This window comes from Ranitomeya variabilis, chromosome 2, assembly GCF_051348905.1.
Source record: "Ranitomeya variabilis isolate aRanVar5 chromosome 2, aRanVar5.hap1, whole genome shotgun sequence".
NCBI classification, from domain to species: domain Eukaryota; kingdom Metazoa; phylum Chordata; class Amphibia; order Anura; family Dendrobatidae; genus Ranitomeya; species Ranitomeya variabilis.
In genome coordinates, this window is record NC_135233.1 from 200,225,392 (window position 1) to 200,248,885 (window position 23,494).

The 23,494-nt window shown below is 41.3% G+C and overlaps 1 protein-coding gene across 2 annotated transcripts in view; it reads left to right on the forward strand.

Annotated features, from left to right (window-relative positions):
* ASTN2 (astrotactin 2) overlaps window positions 1–23,494 on the forward strand; it is a 939,506-nt gene that overhangs the window by 321,928 nt on the left and 594,084 nt on the right. For both annotated transcript variants that reach the window (XM_077283456.1, XM_077283455.1), the window contains exon 4: window positions 20,247–20,354. In XM_077283456.1, coding sequence (XP_077139571.1) covers window positions 20,247–20,354 — 108 coding nt within the window. The remainder of the gene's footprint in view (window positions 1–20,246; window positions 20,355–23,494) is intronic.

The following is a 23,494-nucleotide window of genomic DNA, read 5'->3' on the forward strand; positions in this document are numbered from 1 at the left end:
GTCGGGGGGATTCTTTTAAGTGTAAACAAAGCGTAGTTACACAACCCGCTTACGGAGAAACCTGCTCCTTGCACTCGTTGGGTTTAGCTTCTAGGGATTTCAGTGAGCTATAGATCTGTAGCCCGGATCGGTGCCAATATACCTAGCTTAACCAGAACAAAGAATCCCATGCTTGCTGTACCAGTTTTAGCCAGTATCAGATGGGATGGGGGATGAGCGGGTTTTACACAGAGTCTGGCTTTTGCAGCTCAAAGCCATAAAAATTCCTGAAGGAGGGGGAAATTAGGGGTTTAGGATTACACACGCAGGCAGAGTGAGAAGAGGGGGGGTCAGAAAGGCCCACAGAGTGTGTTTGAAAAGCCATGGAACTTTTAGTTATATACTCAAACATGGCATATTCACATTATCGTGACACTGACTTATAAGATTGCTGCTTCCAACAGGTAGCGCTATAGAGTTCAAGTCCTCTTCCTCTCTGAAGAGACAATTTGTATATAAAGAGTTTGAATAAGATTACAGTAGTCTTTAAAAGTGCCATTTTGTGGTGAACATGGAGAAACATTTCTTATATTATACAGTATGTGTTGAGCTATTTTAATTGCTTTTTTTTACTAGTTTGTTGCAAAGATTGTAAATGTTGCTAAAACTCTTACAGTAATTTGCAATTACGGCTGCATAATTTTGATTGCAACTGTAAATGTTGAGAAGAAATTATGAACCTGTAGGACAATCACAACATTTTCCATCATTATAAACAATGTTTGTCTCATTAGAGAAAGCTTAAATTCTGCATTTTTGACAAATCTCTTTCTTGCTTTATATAACGAGATCTTTGGACCGCGTATCCTCCTCTACTTCTACATAAAGATTATAGAGTATACCCTCGCAAAGCAGAGCGCCTCATAGTCTAGCACCTCATTAGCTGTCACATCACGTTTAGCAATATGTAAACCATCGACATATTCTGATTTTATCAATTTCATCTAACGCTGTGCATGCAGTTCTGACATGCGAGAACGTATTACCTGACATAGATCCTGAAGCTTTGGAAATTATGGGTAGTGATTCATTGCTTGCTCACACCACAACTTCTCCTGCATTAATTGCTTTTACCTTAGGACTTTTTTGATAACAGAATGCTGATAGTATCCACCTCTACTTTATGCAATGCTCCTCTTCGGTCAGTAGTCAGAGACTTTGTACTATTGACATTAGTACCGCTACTGTTGACCGATCAGAGATCTACTCTGTGGTTGGTTCCATTCCAGACATATACCATTCTTTCCTCAGCCAAGGGACTAAATTGATAGCAAATAAGTACATTTGTACGATTTGTAGGACTGATGATGCGTCACTTTCCTGTGAACCGCAAGTCTCAGAGCCACTGTAGTAAAATAGATTGAGGAAGGCCTTCCTACCTGGAGGTAGATGCTTTTGTGGCCCCTGAGAAATTTACCAACTTTTCCTAAAGTTTACAAGGCCTTTTTCCCCCAGTGACTTCCAGATTCCAGATATTCTATGATAAATACAAAAAAGAAATACATAGAAACAAAATAATAATAATAGTTTTATTTATATAGCGCCAACATATTCTGCAGAACTTTACAATTAAACAAAGAGATAAAAAACTAAATAAAAATTAAATAAACATAAAAAACAAATAAAAACTAAATAAAATAGGGCTCACACACCTTTAGTATTAAATTAATGTACCAGTGCACAAATACGCTATGTAGCCAATATATAATATATATACCCAATACGTCATCACACTGTGACTAATAAATACATAAACTATTCCTGAAACATAGGTATGTAGTTAAAATTTTTCGATCAAAAAGTGAAAAAGCCATTCAACCATGTCAAGGCATATCTAGATGTGGATGGTCCCTATTATTATTGTCCTACCTCTCCATGTATAGTTTTAGACAAGCTTAAAATTGCAAGCTTTGCCTGGCATCTTTCACTTTCCCAGTTCAGTGAGGCCACATATGGAGAGGTAGGACATACAGTCATGGCTGAAAGAGTTGGCATCCTTGATATTGTTCCAGAAAATGAAGTATTTCTCCCAGAAAATTATTGCAATTACATGTTTTGTTAGGCAGTGGCACGATTATTTCCTTTGTGTGTATTGGAACATCACAAAAAAATGATAAAAAAGGGCAAATTTGACATTATTTCACACAAAACCCCCCAAATGGGCTGGACAAAATTGTTGGCACCTTTCCAAAATTTTGGGTAAACAACTTTCTTTCAAATATGTGATGCTGATTCAACTTTATCTGTGCCAAATAACAGGTGTGGGCAATATGAAAAGCACTCCTGAAACCAGATAAAAATGGAAAAAGATGACTCAATCGTTGCATGGTGGGGTGTGTGTATGCACACTAAATATGGAAAACAGAAAAAGGTGAAAAGAACTGCCTGAGGACGTGAGAACCAAAATTGTTGGATAAGCAACCCCTATCAAGTTCCAAAGAAACTCAAACTGCCCTGAAGGCTCGGTACATCAGAGTCAGTGCAAACTAACCATCGGCATTTGAAGGAAAAACAAAAGCTAGACTGCAGTTTGCCACAATGTATGTGGGTATGCAAAAATCCATCTGGAAAAGCATCTTGTGGACAGATTAGACCAAATAGAGCTTTTTGGTAAAGCAGATCATTCTACTCTTTACCAAAAATGGAATGAGGTCTCAAAAGAAAAGAATGCAGTACCTACAGTCAAATATGGTGGAGGCCCAATGTTGTTTGGTTTTTTTTTGCTGCCTCTAGCACTGGGGTGCCTTGACTGTGTACAAAGCATCATAAATTCTGAAGATTACTAAAGGATTTTGGATCACAATGTAGTGCCCAGTGTCAGAAAACTGGATTTGCGTCCTAGGTAATGTACCTTCCAGCAGGCCAATAACCCCAAACATACTCCAAGATGCACCCAGAAATGAATGAAAGCAAATTTCTGGAGAGTTTTGGAGTGTCTAGCTATGAGTCTGGATCTAAATCCCATTGAACACCTGTGGAAAGACCTTAAAATTTCTACCGTTAGAAGGCACCTTCACATATGAGAGACCTGGAGCAGTTTGCAATAGAAGAGTGGTCCAAAATTCCAGTTGAGAGGTGTAAGAAGCTTGTTGATAGTTATAGAGAGCGATTGATTGCAGTTATTTATTCTATAAGAAGGTGCAACCAAATATTAAGTTGAGGGTGCCAGCAATTTTGTCTAGCCCATTTTTGTGGTTTTCCATGAAATTATGTTTAATTTTCCTTTTTGTCTCTTTTTTTCTGTGTTGTTCCAATTGACACAAAGGAAATAAATATGTGTATATCAAAACGTGTAATTGCAATCATTTTCTGGGATTAATGCTTCATTCTCTGAAATAATTTCAAGGGTGTCAACACTTTTAGGCCATCACTGTCAGTGAATGGGACCATCCATACTTAGGAACACCTTGACGTGTTTGGAGACTTTTTCACTTTTTCATGAAAAAAACACTAAGTTTCTTCCATTTGTAATGTTTACATCGATATTGAAGTTCATGTATTCATTAATCACAGTGTGATGATGCATTGTGTGTGAATGGGGTCCTATGATAAATGTCATATATCAGGTTTCCAGTATCATCAAAGTTTTGAGTACAATTTTGAATTTCTATAGGTGGGATGTAGTAGTACAACTTAGCTTCAATTAGTTTATATATTGTGGGTATATAAAGAACCAAAGAAACCACTAGGCATGGACCTAAGAATGGTAATGGGATAAGGGAAGTAGAGGAAAGCACCTTTATTAAACAGTGGGTGACAAGAATTGGCACGGTGTACAAAAGAGTGCCAGCACAAGTACAAAGATTAGATTAGAAAAGCATATTAAAAAGCAATATGTACACAGAAATAGACAACACATTCGTTTATATAATAAGTAGTTGATGCAATATACCAATTCACCCAAATATATATAAAGAGCAGTCATAGAAGGGATATGTGGAGGATATAAACTATAAAGAAAAAAGGAATGTGGATAGCAACAATAGGCATTACCTGATGGTGGTCTGGTGGTGGTCTCCAGTTCAAGTGCGTAACGCAGACCCTGACGCGCGTTTCAGAGCTAAGTTCTTTGCCAGGCGTGAGAGCTATGAAGACCATCTGAAAGTTTTGCTTCATTATTAGGTAGCCCTACCGCAGTGCTAGGTACCTCTGGTGAGAATGTTTCTAACCACCAAGCTAGTTGCATATTATGAGACCCTGCAAAAAGTCACAGAGAAAAATGCAGAGATGTTTACCTGCTGAAGCCTCCAACCAAATGCACTAGCAGGGTGCGGCAGACCCGATTAATGATGGCAAACAAACAGGTGCAAAAAATACCGATGAAACAACCACTTTCAATCCAGTGTTGGCTGTTTGGCATTAGTGCACAAAAAGATAAGCGATAATAGTCTGTATGTGTCATTATTATGAGACCCAGCAACCATCACACTTGTTGCATCTTCATTAGTTATGTTGTTCCTGGAAGTTCTCACCTTCTCTTGGCGTGATACAGGAGCTGGAGAGCAAAAAAGTGCAATAGGGTCTTACGTAGTATAAATTGCTTAAGTTTTAAAGGTTGTGCTAACCTGATAAAGTTGTGTATACACAACAATTTGAAGGCATAGATATACAGCTGCTGGAAATCCACAGGTCGTCCAACCGGTTCAGAATTTGTGGATTTTCCATGCTGCTGATGAATAGCAGTAAATTCCAGGATACTCACACTGTAACGAATGCTGTTTTAGTATCGACGCGTTTTGAATCTAAAAAATCTAAAAAATATATATTTTTAGCAGTACCATAAAGAGTGTCAACCAGGGTAACAATAAAACAATAGATAATGACATACCGAGAGAAATGTATTGGAATCTATCACGTACACACTTCTCAACACATGACGTGTGGTGTGCCTACAAGGGTTAATTTATCTCCTCACTCAATCTAGCTCTCAACCTTAGCTATGCTATAAAGTGAGCATAAAACACATACCGACACATTCAGCACACCCCAATTTCTTAACGCGTTGCCACTACTCATCAAACATACGGGGTGATGAGTCCCCGAAATATGTTACTGTCAGAGAATCAATAGGTCATACACTCTATGAAAGGCTATGGATTATTTAGAGCATATAAGGTTCAAACTTAATAAATATTTTAATCTTTAATAAAAAAAGATACAGTGCTTACAATAAAAGTTCTAAAAGGGTAAAAACAAAACGACACAAATATGCAAAACAGTTATAAAATAAAAAGTGAGAAATAGCAGAGATACCTAAACATTTCCATCTTCTGTTTCCATGAGGGAAGGAAAAATTAGTTATGGATCACACCATCATCCTAGGCAGCCCCCACATGTGAACAACTTATTTTGTGTTTCCCAGTTTTTTATAGTTCTGATCACACGCTCATTTTTTTACCTGATTGGACCATTTAAAAATTGCTGTTTGGTGATTGGACGGTGAGCTGAGGGCTGTCTCCCGCACTCCTCTCTATATAGTAAATAGGAAGTATCCTGCCTAATTATAAGTCAAGTCATGGCTACTGGGTAGAAGGATGAAGACACTGGCCATAGGAGGGCAAATAAGGTATGGATAACAGCGCGAGTGCAGGGTGCAGGCGCGGGATTACGATGCCACAATTGCAGGTCACAGGGCAGTGCAATGTGTATGGGAGGGGGTGCTATGATGAAGTCAGGAAGCAGAGATTTCTTCCAGGCACCGCATGCCCCGGAGCCTGGAAGTAATCATTAACATAAAAGATTAAAACTCAATTTCTCAACAACTACACCACAGCTGTGAGGCATACAGGTAAGAATATTTTCACCATTCTATTACCTGTTTGCTCATAGTAATAGCTTAATAGCATCCAGGGGGTGACAGATTCCCTTTTAAAGATGTTGCTGTGTTTCCAGTGTTTTATTTTAATCCTCTTCAGTCCTTTTGGACACTAGGAAGCACGTACATACCTTTCACAACATGCAGGAAAGTGGGTAATGATAGAGTAATAAAGTTTACCGAGTGCATGTCATCAGAGCAGATACTAATTATCTCAATTTTAGTGTCAATTTATTTTTTTTTTACTTTGCAAAACATTTCTTTCAAAAATCTATTTTATTTTTCTCACAAGACCTTTCTTCTGATTAAATGATTGTTCATAATTTTCAGCAGTATTGACTGCCATATGGAGGAGCAGATCAGCACGTATTAGTCCCAGAAATCAGAGATTACAGAAAGTAGCTCTTGGGAAGGGCTGTGGAGAGTACATTTTAAGGAACGATATGCAATAAAAAATTGTACACATACTGTAGATGTAAGTTTAGCATGCATACAAAGATAGAAGCATTGAATAGTTACTAAACAAGCTGGGGGTTTTCTGGAAAAGTAAAAAATACATAGCTATAACATTAAAGAGTATCTCTCGTTTTGATCCTTTTTTTTCATAAATCAATAGTCCGTGAAAATAAGAAACTTTGTAATATATCTTATTAAATAAATCCAATTCTTTCTCCTACTGAACTGATAATTCATTGTCAACATTTTCAATTTAAGGGAAAAATCTGATTTTCTCATTATTGTATTAGGAGATGACAGTTGGTACTCATAAAATTCTATGGAGAACCATAATTGTCATTTAGGGAGATCTTGCAACCAAATGTCCATGTCTGCCTCTGGCTTTTCTCTCCTGACACCTCCTGTTTTGGTAATGGATGAATCTGTCTTCAATGAATACTGACTCTTCCCTGAACTGTGATTGAAATGTGAGTAAAATATTAAGTGTAGCACAACTTAAATTAAAACAGAAGATAAAATTGATTTTTATTCTTTATTCTATTTTTTTATCAATATTTTAGTTTTATGTAAAGTGTTTTTTTCTTTTTCAATACAATGATTATAACTAGAGTTGAGCGAATTTTTCAAAATTAGTTTCCTATTATGACTGGCAGCGAATATTGTTTTCTCAATATTGGACGAACGTCATTGGAGACAGTCAATGGGTGTAGAAGTGAACGAATATGTTTAGAAACGATCATCAAACATAAATTTGGCATGAATAGAGTAACAATATGTCACAAATATGGCAAATTCAAATTCGGTGACCAATTCCGAACATATTCGCTCACGTCTAATTATAACTCCATTTTCAATCCCACAATAATACAGGGTGATTCACTCGCTACTTTACCTGGGAACATTGCTGTAACTTCTAAAAGAGACAACCTCTCCTTCTGAAATCTGGAATGTACATACTTTGCTTCATGAAAAGTGAGAGTGCAATGAACCTCAGCGACAGTGAGGAGAGACATCTTCATACCGAGGTGTCTCACCAACTTGTTGTCCTGCAGGTTGTCTCCACTATGAGATAGACTTGCTCCACGCCTTCCTGCACGTCAGTAATTTATGTGTCCTGCTTGCATCTCACTCCTTCATTTGTTAACAATGTACAAATACAGTTTGCAGGAGCGTGTTTTCATTATGGAGACTTATGGGAAAATTTAATCCTTAAAGAGGTGCCAAAGTCAGTTTCTAAAGAAGTTTGGAGGTGGAAATCTGCCATCCAGACCGAGCATTGAAGCATTCTTTGACAACTGTGTAATCTCCAAGGGACTGTGGTCACCAAGATCGCCTGATTTAACACCACCGTATTTTTTAGTTTGGGGCCATTTGAAAGGTCCGGTGTACAGTAACAAGCCACGAACATTACAGGCACTCCAAGAGATCATATAGCGAGAATTTCAGGCTATGACCCCAGACGTCCTATGAAACACATTCAATAATTTGGAACGACGTGTGCAGTTGTGCTTGGATGTGAGGAGTGAACATTTTCAACAGCTACTTTAACCCCTTTACCCCCAAGGGTGGTTTGCACGTTAATGACCGGGCCAATTTTTACAATTCTGACCACTGTCCCTTTATGAGGTTATAACTCTGGAACGCTTCGACGGATCTTGGTGATTCTGACACTGTTTTCTCGTGACATATTGTACTTCATGATAATGGTAAAATTTATTCGATATAACTTGCGTTTATTTTTGAAAAACACAGAAATTTGCCAAAAAATTTGAAAATTTCGCAATTTTCCAACTTTGAATTTTTATGCCCTTAAATCACAGAGATATGTCACACAAAATGCTTATTAGCTAACATTTCCCACATGTCTACTTTACATCAGCACAATTTAGGAAACAAAATTTTTTTTTGTTAGGGAGTTATAAGGGTTAAAAGTTGACCAGCAATTTCTCATTTTTACAACACCATTTTTTTTTAGGGACCACATCTCATTTGAAGTCATTTTGAGGGGTCTATATGATAGAAAATACCCAAGTGTGACACCATTCTTAAAACTGCACCCCTCAAGGTGCTCAAAACCACATTCAAGAAGTTTATTAACCCTTTAGGTGTTTCACAGGAACTTTTAGAATGTTTAAATAAAAATTAACATTTAACTTTTTTTTTACTCAAAATTTATTTCAGCTCCAATTTGTTTTATTTTACCAAGGGTAACAGGAGAAAATGGACCCCAAAAGTTGTTGAACAATTTGTGCTGAGTACGCTGATACCCCATATGTGGGGGTAAACCACTGTTTGGGCGCATGGCAGAGCTCGGAAGGGAAGGAGCGCCATTTGACTTTTCAATGCAAAATTGACTGGAATTGAGATGGGACGCCATGTTGCGTTTGGAGAGCCCCTGATGTGCCTAAACATTGAAACCCCCCACAAGTGACACCATTTTGGAAAGTAGACCCCTTAAGGAACTTATCTAGATGTGTGGTGAGCACTTTGACCCAACAAGTGCTTCACAGAAGTTTATAATGCAGAGCCGTAAATATAAAAAATCATATTTTTTCACAAAAATGATCTTTTCGCCCCCAATTTTTTATTTTCCCAAGGGTAAGAGAAGAAATTAGACCATAAAAGTTGTTGTGCAATTTGTCCTGAGTATGCCCATACCCCATATGTGGGGGTAAACGACTGTTTGGGCACATGGCAGAGCTCGGAAGGGAAGGAGCGCCATTTGACTTTTCAATGCAAAATTGACTGGAATTAAGATGGGATGCCATGTTGCGTTTGGAGAGCCCCTGATGTGCCTAAACATTGAAACCCCCCACAAGTGACACCATTTTGGAAAGTAGACCCCTTAAGGAACTTATCTAGATGTGTGGCGAGCACTTTGACCCAACAAGTGCTTCACAGAAGTTTATAATGCAGAGCCGTAAAAATAAAAAAATCATATTTTTTCACAAAAATGATCTTTTCGCCCCCAATTTTTTATTTTCCCAAGGGTAAGAGAAGAAATTAGACCATAAAAGTTGTTGTGCAATTTGTCCTGAGTATGCCGATACCCCATATGTGGGGGTAAACGACTGTTTGGGCACATGGCAGAGCTCGGAGGGGAAGGAGCGCCATTTGACTTTTCAATGCAAAATTGACTGGAATTAAGATGGGACGCCATGTTGCGTTTGGAGAGCCCCTGATGTGCCTAAACATTGAAACCCCCCACAAGTGACACCATTTTGGAAAGTAGACCCCTTAAGGAACTTATCTAGATGTGTGGCGAGCACTTTGACCCAACAAGTGCTTCACAGAAGTTTATAATGCAGAGCCGTAAAAATAAAAAATCATATTTTTTCACAAAAATGATCTTTTCGCCCCCAATTTTTTATTTTCCCAAGGGTAAGAGAAGAAATTAGACCACAAAAGTTGTTGTGCAATTTGTCCTGAGTACGCTGATACCTGACATGTTGGGGTAAACGACTGTTTGGGCGCATGGCAGAGCTCGGAAGGGAAGGAGCGCCGTTTGACTTTTCAATGCAAAATTGACTGGAATTGAGATGGGACACCATGTTGCGTTTGGAGAGCCCCTGATGTGTCTAAACATTAAACCCCCCGAAAGTGACTCCATTTTGGAAAGTAGACCCCCTAAGGAACTTATCTAGATGTGTTTTGAGAGCTTTGAACCCCCAAGTGTTTCACTACAGTTTATAACGCAGAGCTGTGAAAATAAAAATTATTTTTCTTTTTCACAAAAATGATTTTTTAGCCCCCAGTTTTGTATTTTCACAAGGGTAACAGAATAAATTGGACCCCAAAAGTAGTTGCTCAATTTGTTCTGAGTACGCTGATACCCCATATGTGGGGGGGAACCACTGTTTGGGCGCATGGCAGAGCTCGGGAGGGAAGGAGCGTCATTTGGAATGCAGACTTAGATGGATTGGTCTGCAGGCGTCACGTTGCATTTGCAGAGCCCCTGATGTACCCAAGCAGTAGAAACCCCCCACAAGTGATCCCATATTGGAAACTAGACCTCAAAAGGAACTTATCTAGGTGTGTTGTGAGAACTTTGAACCCCCAAGTGGCTCACTACAGTTTATATCGCAGAGCCGTGAAAATAAAAAATATTTTTTTCCACAAAAATGATTTTTTTAGCCCCCAATTTTGTATTTTCCCAAGGGTAACAGGAGAAATTGGACCCCAAAACTTGTTGTCCAATTTGTCCTGAGTATGCTGATACCTCATATGTGTGAGGGAACCATTGTTTGGGCGCATGGCAGAGCTCGGAAGGGAAGGAGCGCCATTTGGAATGCAGACTTAGATGGATTGGTCTGCAGGCATCACATTGCATTTGCAGAGCCCCTGATGTACCCAAACAGTAGAAACCCCCCACAAGTGACCAAATATTGGAAATTAGACCTCCCAAAGAACTTATCTAGATGTGTTGTGAGAACTTTGAACCCCCAAGTGTTTCACTACAGTTTATAACGCAGAGCCGTGAAAATTAAAAAAAAAAATTCCACAAAAATTATTTTTTAGCCCCCAGTTTTGTTTTTTTTCCCAAGGGTAACAGGAGAAATTGGCCCCCGAAAGTTGTTGTCCAATTTGTCCTGAGTATGTTAATACCCCATATGTGGGGGGAACCACTGTTTGGGTGCATGGCAGAGCTCGAAAGGGAAGGAGCGCCATTTGCAATGCAGACTTAGATGGATTGGTCTGCAGGTGTCATGTTGCATTTGCAGAGCCCCTGATGTACCCAAACAGTAGAAACCCCCAAAAGTGACCCCATATTGGAAACTAGACCTCCCAAGGAACTTATCTAGATGTGTTGTGAGAACTTTGAACCCCCAAGTGTTTCACTACAGTTTACAACGCAGAGCCGTGAAAATAAAAAATCCTTTTTTTCCCACAAAAATGATTTTTAGCCCCCCAAATTTATATTTTCCCAAGGGTAAAAAGAGAACTTGGACCGCAAACGTTGTTGTCCAATTTGTCCCGAGTCCGCTGATGCCCCATATGTTGGGGTAAACCCCTGTTTGGGCGCACGGGAAAGCTCGGAATGTAAGGAGCACTGTTTTACTTTTTCAATGCAGAATTGGCTGGAATTGAGATCGGACGCCATGTCGCGTTTGGAGAGCCCCTGATGTGCCTAAACAGTGGAAACTCCCTAATTCTAACTGAAACCCTAATCCAAACACACCCCTAACCCTAATCCCAATGGTAACCCTAACCACACCCCTAACCCTGACACACCCCTAACTCTAATCCCAACCCTAATCCCAACTGTAAATGTAATCCAAACCCTAACCCTAACTTTAGCCCCAACCCTAACCCTAACTTTAGCCCCAACCCTAACCCTAACTTTAGCTCCAACTCTAGCTTCAACTCTAACCCTAGCCCTAACCCTAGCCCTAACCCTAGCCCTAACCCTAACCCTAGTCCTAACCCTAACCCTAGCCCTAACAGTAGCCCTAGCCCTAGCCTTAACCCTAACCCTTGCCCTAACCCCAGCCCTAACCCTAACCCTAGCCCTAACCCTAGCCCTAACTGTTGTGTATCCGCTTTTTGGGCTCCCCTGGTGGTTGCTGGTGGTACTGGTGACTTGTTTGCACTTTGCTTCTTCTGTTCACCTGCTTCCATCAGTGTTTGGGAGTTTCCTATTTAGCCTTGCTCTCCAGTCATTTCCTTGCCGGTCATCATTGTAACCAGAGCCTTCGGTTGCATGTTCCTGCTACTAGTCTGCTGATCAGCTAAGTGGACTTTGTCCTTTTGTTTTGTACCTTTTGTCCAGTTTGCAGTTTTTGTAATCCTCTGTAGCTGGAAGCTCTTGCGGGCTGAAATTGCCACTCCTGTGTCATGAGTTGACACAGGAGTCTTAAAGTAATTTCAGGATGGTTTTTGAAAGGGTTTTCAGTTGACCGTGAAGTCCTCTTTTGTATCCTTCTGCTATCTAGTAAGTGGACCTCTCTTTGCTAAATCTACTTTCATACTGTGTATGTCTTTTCCTCTTAATTCACCGTTATTACATGTGGGGGGCTGCTATCATCTTTTGGGGTATTTCCCTAGAGGTAAGCCAGGTCTGTTTCTTCCTCTACCAGGCGTAGTTAGTCCTCCGGCTGGCGCGTGGCATATAGGAAGCCGTAGGTATGCTCCTTGGCTACTGTTAGTTGTGTGGTAGATTTAGCTCACGGTCAACTCGAGTTTCCATCACCCGAGAGCTCGTTCGTTACTTATGTGTTTTTTACGTTCCCTTGCCATTGGGAACCATGACACCTAACCCTAACCTTAACCCTAGCTCTAACCCTAGCCCTAACCCTAACCCTAATGGGAAAATGGAAATAAATACATTTTTTTTAATTTTATTATTTTTCCCTAACTAAGGGGGTGATGAAGGGGGGTTTGATTTACTTTTATAGCATTTTTTATAGCAGATTTTTATGATTGGCAGCTGTCACACACTAAAAGACGCTTTTTATAGCCAAAAAGTTTTTGCGTCTCCACATTTTGAGACCTATAATTTTTCCATATTTTGGTCCACAGAGTCATGTGAGGTCTTGTTTTTTGCGGGACGAGTTGGTGTTTTTATTGGTAACATTTTCGGACACGTGACAGTTTTTGATCGCTTTTTATTCCGATTTTTGTGAGACAGAATGACAAAAAACAGCTATTTATGAATTTCTTTTGGGGGGGCGTTTATACCGTTCCACGTTTGGTAAAATTGATAAAGCATTTTTATTCTTCGGGTCAGTACGATTACAGCGATACCTCATTTATATCATTTTTTTATGTTTTGGCACTTTTATACGATAAAAACTATTTTATAGAATAAATAATTATTTTGGCATCGCTTTATTCTGAGGACTATAACTTTTTTCTTTTTTCTTTGATGACACTGTATGGGGGCTCGTTTTTTGCGGGACAAGATGACGTTTTCAGTGGTACCACGGTTATTTATATCTGTCTTTTTGATCGCGTGTTATTTCACTTTTTCTTCGGCGGTATGATAATAAAGCGTTGTTTTTTGCCTCGTTTTTTTTTTCCTACAGTGTTCACTGAAGGGGTTAACTAGTGGGATAGTTTTATAGGTTGGGTCATTACGGACGCGGCGATACTAAATATGTGTACTTTTATTGTTTTTTGTTTATGGGAATAATATTTATTTTTTTTTTCTTTATTTAGGAATTTTTTTTTTTTTTTACACATGTGGAATTAGTTTTTATTTACATTTTTACTTTGTCCCAGGGGGGACATCACAGATCGCTTATCTGACAGTTTGCACAGCACTCTGTCAGATCGGTGATCTGACTTACTGTGCTGCAGGCTTAACAAGCGCCTGCTCTGAGCAGGCACTTGGTAAGCCACTCCCTGCAGGACCCGGATGCAGCCCCGTGGCCATTTTGGATCCGGGGACTGCAGGGAGAGGAGGTAAGAGACCCTCGGAGCTGAGCAACGTGATCACATCGCGTTGCTCCAAGGGTCTCAGGAAAGCACGCAGGGAGCCCCCTCCCTGCGCGATGCTTCCCTGTACCTCCGGCACACCGCGATCATGTTTGATCGCGGTGTGCTGGGGGTTAATGTGCCGGGGGCAGTCCGTGACCGCTCCTGGCACATAGTGCCGGATGTCAGCTGTGATAGTCAGCTGACACCCAGCCGCGATCAGCTGTGCTCCCCCCGTGAGTGCGGCCGATCGCGTTGGACATACTATCCCGTCGGTGGTCATACGGGCCCACCCCACCTCGACGGGATAGTACGTCCAATGTCAGAAAGGGGTTAAAACATTAATTTCTTATTAGCCAAGATACTGTATAATCCAAATTTCAGTGTAATTGGTTGTCACTTCTAGAAGTAATTTATCCAGGTAAAGTAGCGAGTGAATCACCCTGTATTACCAATGTGAGTACACAGTGCCTTGCGAAAGTATTCAGTCCCCTGGAACTTTTCAACCTTTTCCCACATATCATGCTTCAAACATAAAGATACCAAATGTAAATTTTTGGTCAAGAATCAACAACAAGTGGAGCACAAGTGTGAAGTTGAACGAAATTTATTGGTTATTTTAAATTATTGTGAAAATTCAAAAACTGAAAAGTGGGGCGTGCAATATTTTTCGGCTCCTTTAACTTAATACTTTGTTGCGCCACCTTCTGCTGCGATTACATCTGCAAGTCGCTTGGGGTATATCTCTATCAGTTTTGTACATCGAGAGACTGAAATTCTTGCCCATTCTTCCTTGGCAAACAGCTCGAGCTCAGTGAGGTTTGATGGAGATCGTTTGTGAACAGCAGTTTTCAGCTCTTTCCACAGATTCTCAATTGGATTGAGGTCTGGACTTTGACTTGGCCATTCTAACACCTGGATACGTTTATTTGTGAATCATTCCATTGTAGATTTTGCTTTATGTTTGGGATCATTGTCTTGTTGGAAGACAAATCTCCGTCCCAGTCTCTGGTCTTTTGCAGACTCCAACAGGTTTTCTTCAAGAATGGTCCTGTATTTGGCTCCATCATCTTCCCATCAATTTTAACCATCTTCCCTGTCCCTGCTGAAGAAAAGCGGGCCCAAACATGATGCTGCCACCACCATGTTTGACAGTGGGGATGGTGTGTTCAGGGTGATGAGCTGTGTTGCTTTACGCCAAACATATCGTTTGGTATTGTTGCCAAAAAGTTCGATTTTGGTTTCATCTGACCAGGGCACCTTCTTCCACATGTTTGGTGTGTCTCCCAGGTGGCTTGTTGCAAACGTTAAACAACACTTTTTATGAATATCTTTGAGAAATGGCTTTCTTCTTGCTACTCTTCCATAAAGGCTAGATTTGTGCAGTGTACGACTGATTGTTGTCCTATGGACAGACTGTCCCACCTCAGCTATAGATCTCTGCAGTTCATCCAGAGTGATCATGGGCCTCTTGGCTGCATCTCTGATCAGTCTTGTCCTTGTTTGAGATGAAAGTTTAGAGGGATGGCCGGGTCTTGGTAGATTTGCAGTGGTATGATACTCCTTCCATTTCAGTATGATCACTTGCACACGATCCTTGGGATGTTTAAAGTTTTGGAAATAATTTTGTATCCAAATCTGGCTTTAAACTTCTCCACAACAGTATCACGGACCTGCCTGTTGTGTTCCTTGGTCTTCATGATGCTCTCTGTGCTTCAAACAGAACCCTGAGACTATCACAGAGCAGGTGCATTTATACGGAGACTTGATTACACACAGGTGGATTATATTTGTCATCATTAGGCGTTTAGGACAACATTGAATCATTCAGAGATCCACAATGAACTTCTGGAGTGAGTTTGCTGCACTGAAAGTAAAGGGGCTGAATAATATTGAACGCTCCACTTTTCAGTTTTTGAATTTCCACAAAAATTTAAAATAACCAATAAATTTCGTTCAACTTCACAATTGCGTTCCACTTGTTGTTGATTCTTCACCAAATATTTACATTTGGAATCTTTATGTTTGAAGCATGATATGTGGGAAAAGGTTGAAAAGTTCCAGGGGGCCGAATACTTTCGCGAGGTACTGTATAAACAGAGAGTCTATGGGAGAATGTATCTCCTTTTGCAGAACAAAAAATAAGTGTAAGGAGACTTATAGGCCATGCAATGCTCTTCCTGGAATATAAATATACAAATATCCTCTTCAGAGACAAAGACGATTTGAACTCTATTCTACCTATTGGGAGTTAGCAATCCTAAGAGTCATTGTCACCTCTTTATTGAGCCTGGCCACATGACTAAAGATAAGAAGCCATCAAAGAAACTCCATTTGCAGACACCTGTTTCAGGATTTTTGCCCCTCATCAGGGCAAAACAGGAGGTCTGATTTGGCTGGGTGAGAGGCCTCTGACTGGCGGTCTAATGGACAACTGTCACTTAATTGCAAGGGACTATGGGCACCTACCCTGTCCCTCGAGCTTGGGGAACACAAGGCTATCCCAGTCCTCCAGGTTATCCCAGATGGTGGATGTGCCGTGCTCTCATACCTTGCTATGTTCGTATGTAAACTCTTCTATGTTCCCTCCCTCACACAAGGAGGTATGGAACATAAGTGTATAAGATAACACAGACCAGGCAAATGGGACAGACAGAGATAAAAGAAAACTACAATCATACAAATACACTCACAAAACAACTGAGTGAGAATCAGGGGAGGAATAGAATGGACAAACACAATGGGTAGAGGATAGGGAGATAAACAAACATTCCAACTCCACACAGAAATCTCATGAAGATCACTCCAACAAACACTTAACTTCTCCTTCAACTCCAATCAGGCAGTGGTAAACTATCACTGGCAACTCCCAAGGGCCAGTGGCAAGCATATATACCATAGGGGAGTGGACAACACTGAACAGCTGAGGCAATTTAGGATGGAAAGCTCCAGGAGATAAACAGAACTGATTAACCCTTGCAATAAGATAGCAAGGATAACCTGCAAGGCTAATAGCATGTTGAAGCAGTTCTAATCAGTGCAGGGATTCACGTAACCAGAAGCAGCAATCTTCTGGCCTCTCTGTGGTGTGGTATCCCAGGAACATTTCGCCTTGTGAAGAGTGCTTTCTCTCTGTATAGGTTATTTGCATATAAACAGAGATTCAAAAGATAGAGGATGAATTACACTTGTAATCATCGATATGGGTGATGACTGGTCATTAATGGCCTTCACTCAAGCTTCCTTTACACTGTCATACTATCATGAATGAACAATCTCACACGGCTGCTGGTCACTTGACGAATGAGCAGCCCATGCGCACTCAACAATATATTATAGATCATCTGTGTGAATAGGCTAATAATCGACCGCCAATCAGCAACCCAGTAGCTGAATATTGGTCATTTATAGCTAACGGTCGCCTAGTGTAAAAAGACCTTTAGAGTAAGTCTGTAAAGTGCAGGTAATATAACAGGTGGATACTGAGAGTTAAAATACAGCAAAACTTGAATTTACATATTACGCAGACTTGGGCACATGGAGCACAGCTCTAGCAACAATAAATGTATTTACTGCATTCATGAGCATGTGATTTCAGGCCTTGGCTCTGAGGGCACACAATACTTTTCAGTACATGGTACTCGGATATTTGTTCTATAACACGCTTATGGTCTACCAGCTTCTACCTCACAGCTCCTCCAAGCTCATGGCTTCCTCCAGTTACAGCTCCCTCAGCACTCCTGACCCTCAAGCAGTCATTTCAGGCAATGACCAGCTTGTCTTACAGAGATGGAGGTGCATATGAAAGGGAGAGCTCTTCAATTCCACCAGCTGCCAGCTTACGCTCTTTGCTTTCTTGGGGATGCATTCTCAATCTTAACAACAACCTACCTTAGGCATCTCTCCAGTAGACCATCTTGGTTGCTTTCCAATAGACCATCTCACCAGCAGGATGTCTCAGTGGGTTTCCAAAAGTTATCTCCCTCTGTGTCAACAGCAGGACATCTATATGGTTTTCAAAGAGGCTATTCTCCTGGCTTCTCAGCAGACCACTCTTCACAATTATGGCCATCTTGTGGGAAACTTAAACACTGTCCCTGCTACACTTCATCTACTACTGCGCACATTAGTCCTCATAGGTTACCTCTGCTTCATATTTCTGCTGTTCTCCTGGTCCTTACCAATCCCATGAGCTTTCAGCCATGTTTACCAGCACAATGTAGTAATGGCACCATACCAACTATATTTCTACAGCTTTACCACCCACCTTCTGAACAAGATGGCAGACTGGGACATCATTTACACACTCCAAGGAGACACCCTTCAACTCATCCACTGCCTAGGTGGTTGTAAGCATCATGGCCCCCATTTTTAGTATCATCAAAAGATCATGTTTTCAGGATTTTCTTAGTTTTACGTAGATTATTGAACTATCATTGGAAAGCCTGAAAACATGATCTTTTGATGGCTCTTGAGGACTGGATTTGGGGAACACTTGTAGATATCATCATTCATCAGTGCAATATTCAAGAAAAGCACTTCAAGCTATATAGCTGTGTTTTCAGGTGACTGATTTATTTGCAAAATTAGGTAGGACAATCAGATACAACTAGAGCTGTTTGGTTGTTACTCCTATACATGTTGAGTAAATCGGTCAATATCAAAGAGTCATCTTGCTATATACCCTTATATCTATTTTGAGTTCCAAGTTGCATGTATGTCCTTTATCCTGGAATTGTGGGAGACCTTTGCCAGCCTATGACAAACAGAGGAATAAGTTTTGGTGTTAAAATTCATAAGATTCTAACAGAAAGCCATGTTGTCTGTGGCACCAAAGCCCAGAATTACCGTCATGTGGCATGTAGCCTTGTTACAACTTTTAATAACATACTTGGTAATCAATATGTCCAATCTCAATGTAATGTTTTGGGATAAGTAAAGAAAAACATTTAGCTTTAAAGTTGTTGTCCTATCTTAACTAACTATAGCCCATAGCCTCAGTGATGTATAAAAAACCCCAAACAACTGCCGAGTTTAGTGATTGGCTACAGCGCTATCGAGGGTAAGTCAACGCTGCACTCATTGAATAAAGGCTGAGTCTGCTGTGGAAACACAGAGTTGGACCCAAGGAAGTGTGAGAAAAGCTCAATTTGTTTTTTCTTGTTTTGATTTGTTTTAACAAATGGGCTAAATTTAGCTGAATGTGGACAACCACCTTTAGATGAAGATTTATGCTCTTCCCTTGAAGCTCATCCCTTGAATCCACATGATGTCCAATAACTTGCATTAGTTTGATATGTTATTCACTACTCTTCTGTTTATGACTTCTGGATGTATTTTGTGCAGTCAAAACAACCACTATAGAGAAACAGGAGCAGGATAGGGTAAGGGTCGCAGCACTATGATAAGAAATCATCCTACTAAATATTTATTTTATGAAGTTTACGGAATGCTATAATCATCCTGGTCGAGTGTGTGCTGTAGTTGTGAAGTGGAAAAATCTAGGAGGAAAGCAGGCTAAATGAAGCAACAGTCCACTACCAGACCTCCCCCATTTGTCACTTCTGTTAGCGATGATTCATAGCTGTAGAGGTTGGTTGGGCACGAGTAACCGCTCGGTACCATGTTGTGCATCAACAATGCAACTCTGGCTTTGTCAAGGATGGATGATCCATTAGATCTGGATAGACGAAAAAATGTTTAAGATACACATGTAGCTCGCTTCTTTGCCTTTCATTTTAATGAAAAGACGCTAGATTACCTACACAATTGAAGGCCCTATATTGCATTCACACATTTCACTGTGGTTTGCATTTATCTGGTCATTTTATACCAATTGCGTTTTTGTTCGACATTTCAATACTGTGATGGTTTTGAAAAATGAAAATTTCCAAAGGAATGCCCCAAACCAAATGCAATATGTGTTAAATAGGTTGTCCAAAGCTTAGATATCCATAGCCTAACTCCAGAAATGTAAGGTCAATGGAGGTCCAACACCTGGGATCCCAACCAATCATCTGTACTGAAGCATATTAGAGCTGAGGTGGGGTACCAGAGGTCAGCCACTACATAGTATATGGAGCCATTCTGTCCAGGTTTTATATACTATTTACATCTGACTGCCCCCCACCAAACTAATATAGATGACCTGTCCAAAGGATAGTCCATCAAAATCCAAGTAGTGAACAACCCCTTTGCGAACTTCATATATTACTATTAACTACTAAAAGTAAACATATGGCCAATGTTGAGTAAATGGAAAATAAAAACAACTAAAAAACTGCTTAAAAAATAAAATGCCAAGGCTAACCTGGGGATGTTTTTATAGTTTACAAACCATATCTGAAAATGGGCCCTACACTTCCTTCTCTAAAAGCTGCAGCAAATAGCATTTGCAATTATTCAAGGTCAGAAAGAAAATAATTGAAAACATTATTACATTGCAATGTACCCATACTAGAAATTTTGTGTCATGCTGGGTATGCTGGTACAAATTTCATTATGTCTTTTCTGCCTATAGATCCAGCAGGGTACATGAAGTCAGAAGAAAATTCTGGATCAGAAACAGGTGATGAGGCACAGTTGACAATTCGAGGACGACAGCATGAAAACCACCAGAGAAGCAAAGGTATCAGTTTACGTGCTTGTGAAGCTGGTTTACTAATTTTGCAATTTTAAAAAAATGGTTCTAAAGTCAAGATGATGGCTTTTATTTAATGTAGCTGTATAATATTCTGTAAACCTAACTGCTTTGGTACATATGGATGTAGCATTTTCAAACAGGACACTCATAGCACGATGGAGCTCGATATCTTGAAGTGGAAAAATTGCAACTCAACACCTATCTTGACATGTTAAATGGCTTGTGCTGTGCAGAGCCGGTTTTAGACAAAGTGTGGCCCTGGGCAAAAGTTTAAAGTGGGGCTCCAAATGCTCACACATTGCACCATCACACAGAAAAAGTTCTGTTTTATTTACATGCGCTGAGTTCAGGCCGCTAAATGAGCATGAGCGACAATACTGATGTTGTTTGATGTTTGTTTCCTGGCCTCTTTACTCCGGCTGAGAAAGAATGATGTACATATAGTACAATGCATTCCCCATGGTCCTTAGTAGAGTAAAATGCAGCCCACCTCAGAATATACTGCAGTCCCCCTCAGAGTATATTGCAGCCCCCCTCAGAGTATAATGAAGCCCCGCTCATAGCGTATAATGCAGCCCCCCATAGAGTATAATGCAGCCCCCTCACAGAATATACTGCAGCCCTCCTCACAGAGTATTGCAGCCCCCCTCATAGAGTATAATGCAGCCCCCACAGAGTATAATGCAGCCCCCCTCATTGTATACTGCACCCCCTCAGAGTATAATGCAGCCCCCTTATAGAATATAATGCAGCCCCCACATAGAGTATAATGCAGCCCCCTCAGAGTATACTGCAGCCCCCCTCAGAGTATAATGAAGCCCCCCTCATAGCGTATAATGCAGCCCCCCTCATAGAGTATAATTCATCCTCCCTCATAGAGTATAATGCAGCCCCTCAACAGAGTATAATTCAGCCTCTCCACAAACACACAGTATAGTGCAGCCCTCCACACAGTGTAATGCTGCTCACCACACACAGTATAATGCAGCCCCCACACAGACACACAATATAATGCAGCCCCCCACATACACAGTATAATTCAGCCCCCACACACACAATATAATGCAGCCCCCCACATAAACAGTTTAGTGCAGTCTCTCCACAGTATAATGCAGCCCCCCACACACACTAAAATGCAGCCCCCTACACACAGTATAATGCAGTCCCCCCACATAAACAGTTTAGTGCAGTCTCTCCACAGTAAATGCAGCCCCCTACACACACTAAAATGCAGCCCCCACTCACAATATAATGCAGTCCCCCACACACATTCTAAAATGCAGCCCCTACACACAGTATAATGCAGTCCCACACACACACTAAAATGCAGCCCCCTACACACAGTATAATGCCGTCCCCCCACATACACAGTATAGTGCAGTCTCTCCACAGTATAATGCAGCCCCCCCACACACTAAAATGCAGCCCCCTACACACAGTATAATGCAGTCCCCCCACATAAACAGTTTAGTGCAGTCTCTCCACAGTATAATGCAGCCCCCTACACACACTAAAATGCAGCCCCCCACTCACAGTATAATGCAGTCCCCCACACACACTAAAATACAGCCCCCTACACACAGTATATTGCAGTCCCCCCACATACACAGTATAGTGCAATCCCCACAAACACAATGTTAGGGGTTGAGTTCCCGCCTCTGCACAGGGGGAATCTCGGGCCATCTCCGCTGCGGTCTCCCATTCTTCTCCTGCCGCAGTGGAGCCTGCTCAGCGGAGACGTCGGTCCCAGCGTCTTGCTCAGTCCCACTCTGTACAAAGAGTGCTTCTGCCATTGAAGTCAGTGCTGGGCAGCGGCGAGCAGACGCTTCTGGGACTAAGTCCTGCTTTTCTCGTTCTGAGCATGCCCTGAGTAAGATCTCTCAGTGGGGATCGAGGGTCACATGGTCAGATACTGCAGCTAAGTCCATTGGTCCTTTCAGGAAGGTCCTGTAGGTGCTAGGACTAAGTCCTGCTCTGCACACACTGAGCATGCCCAGGGCAAGATCTCTCAGTGGAGATCTAGGGTCACATGATCAGGTATGGCAGTCTCTCATTGGTCCTTCTAGGAAGGTCTTTTACTTGCTGCAGCTATATACGGCTTGCATGGCCGCACGGCCATGCGCTAGTATCAAATCTGTTATGTGCATGCGCCAGTGTGGTCACATTTTTGTGTGTTCAGGGACTCGGCTGAAATAAACCCCTAGAATGCCGGCACCTCCGGCGAGGAGATTATGTGCATGGATTTAGGGCCCCGGCTGAAATAAGCCCCTAGAATACCAGCTCCTCCAGTGAGGAGATTGTATGTTTGCGTGATCACAGATTGCCTTCAGCAACAGTTAGCTGTGAACTCCTGTGGGGTTAACAGGGCACAGCATCTTGTTTCCGTGTGACTCTGTGAAGTAACAGAGTTCGCTTAAACTGCCATATAGTGCCGTCATTTGCTAGCAGCAGGTTCCTCCTGCACGGTGGACCCCGGGCTGCGAACGCACCAATAAAAACATCTATATTTAATCAGTGCATTCCGCTAGACCTAACACACAGTTTAATTCAGCCCCCACTCACAATATAATGCAGCTCCCCAACACACAGTATAGTGCAGCCCCCTCTCAAAATATTATGTAGCCACCCCACACACATCATAGTGCTTCCATCACACAGTATAGTGCAGCCCCCACACGTAATATAATGCAGCCCCCCACATACACAGTATAGTGCAGTCCCTGATACACAGTTTAATGTAGCCACCCACTCACAGTATTATGCAGCTCTCGCACACACAGCATAGTGTAGCCCCCACTCACAGTATTATGTAGCCACCCCACACACAGCATAGTGCAGCCCTCACACACAATATAGTGCAGCTCCCACACATAATATAATGCAGCCCCCCACATGCACAGTATAGTGCAGTCCTTCACACACAGTTTAATGCATCCCCCTACTCACAGTATTATGCAGCTCCCACACACACAGTATAGTGCAGCCCCATTGCAAAAAGCACTTCAGCTCACCCTTTTGAAGATGCCCACCACATGCAGAGGAATGAAGGTATATCAATGTCAGCCTGATACTTTTGCAGGCAAGCAACCTTTTAGAGACTCCCAGCACATGTGCAGGATTAAAGC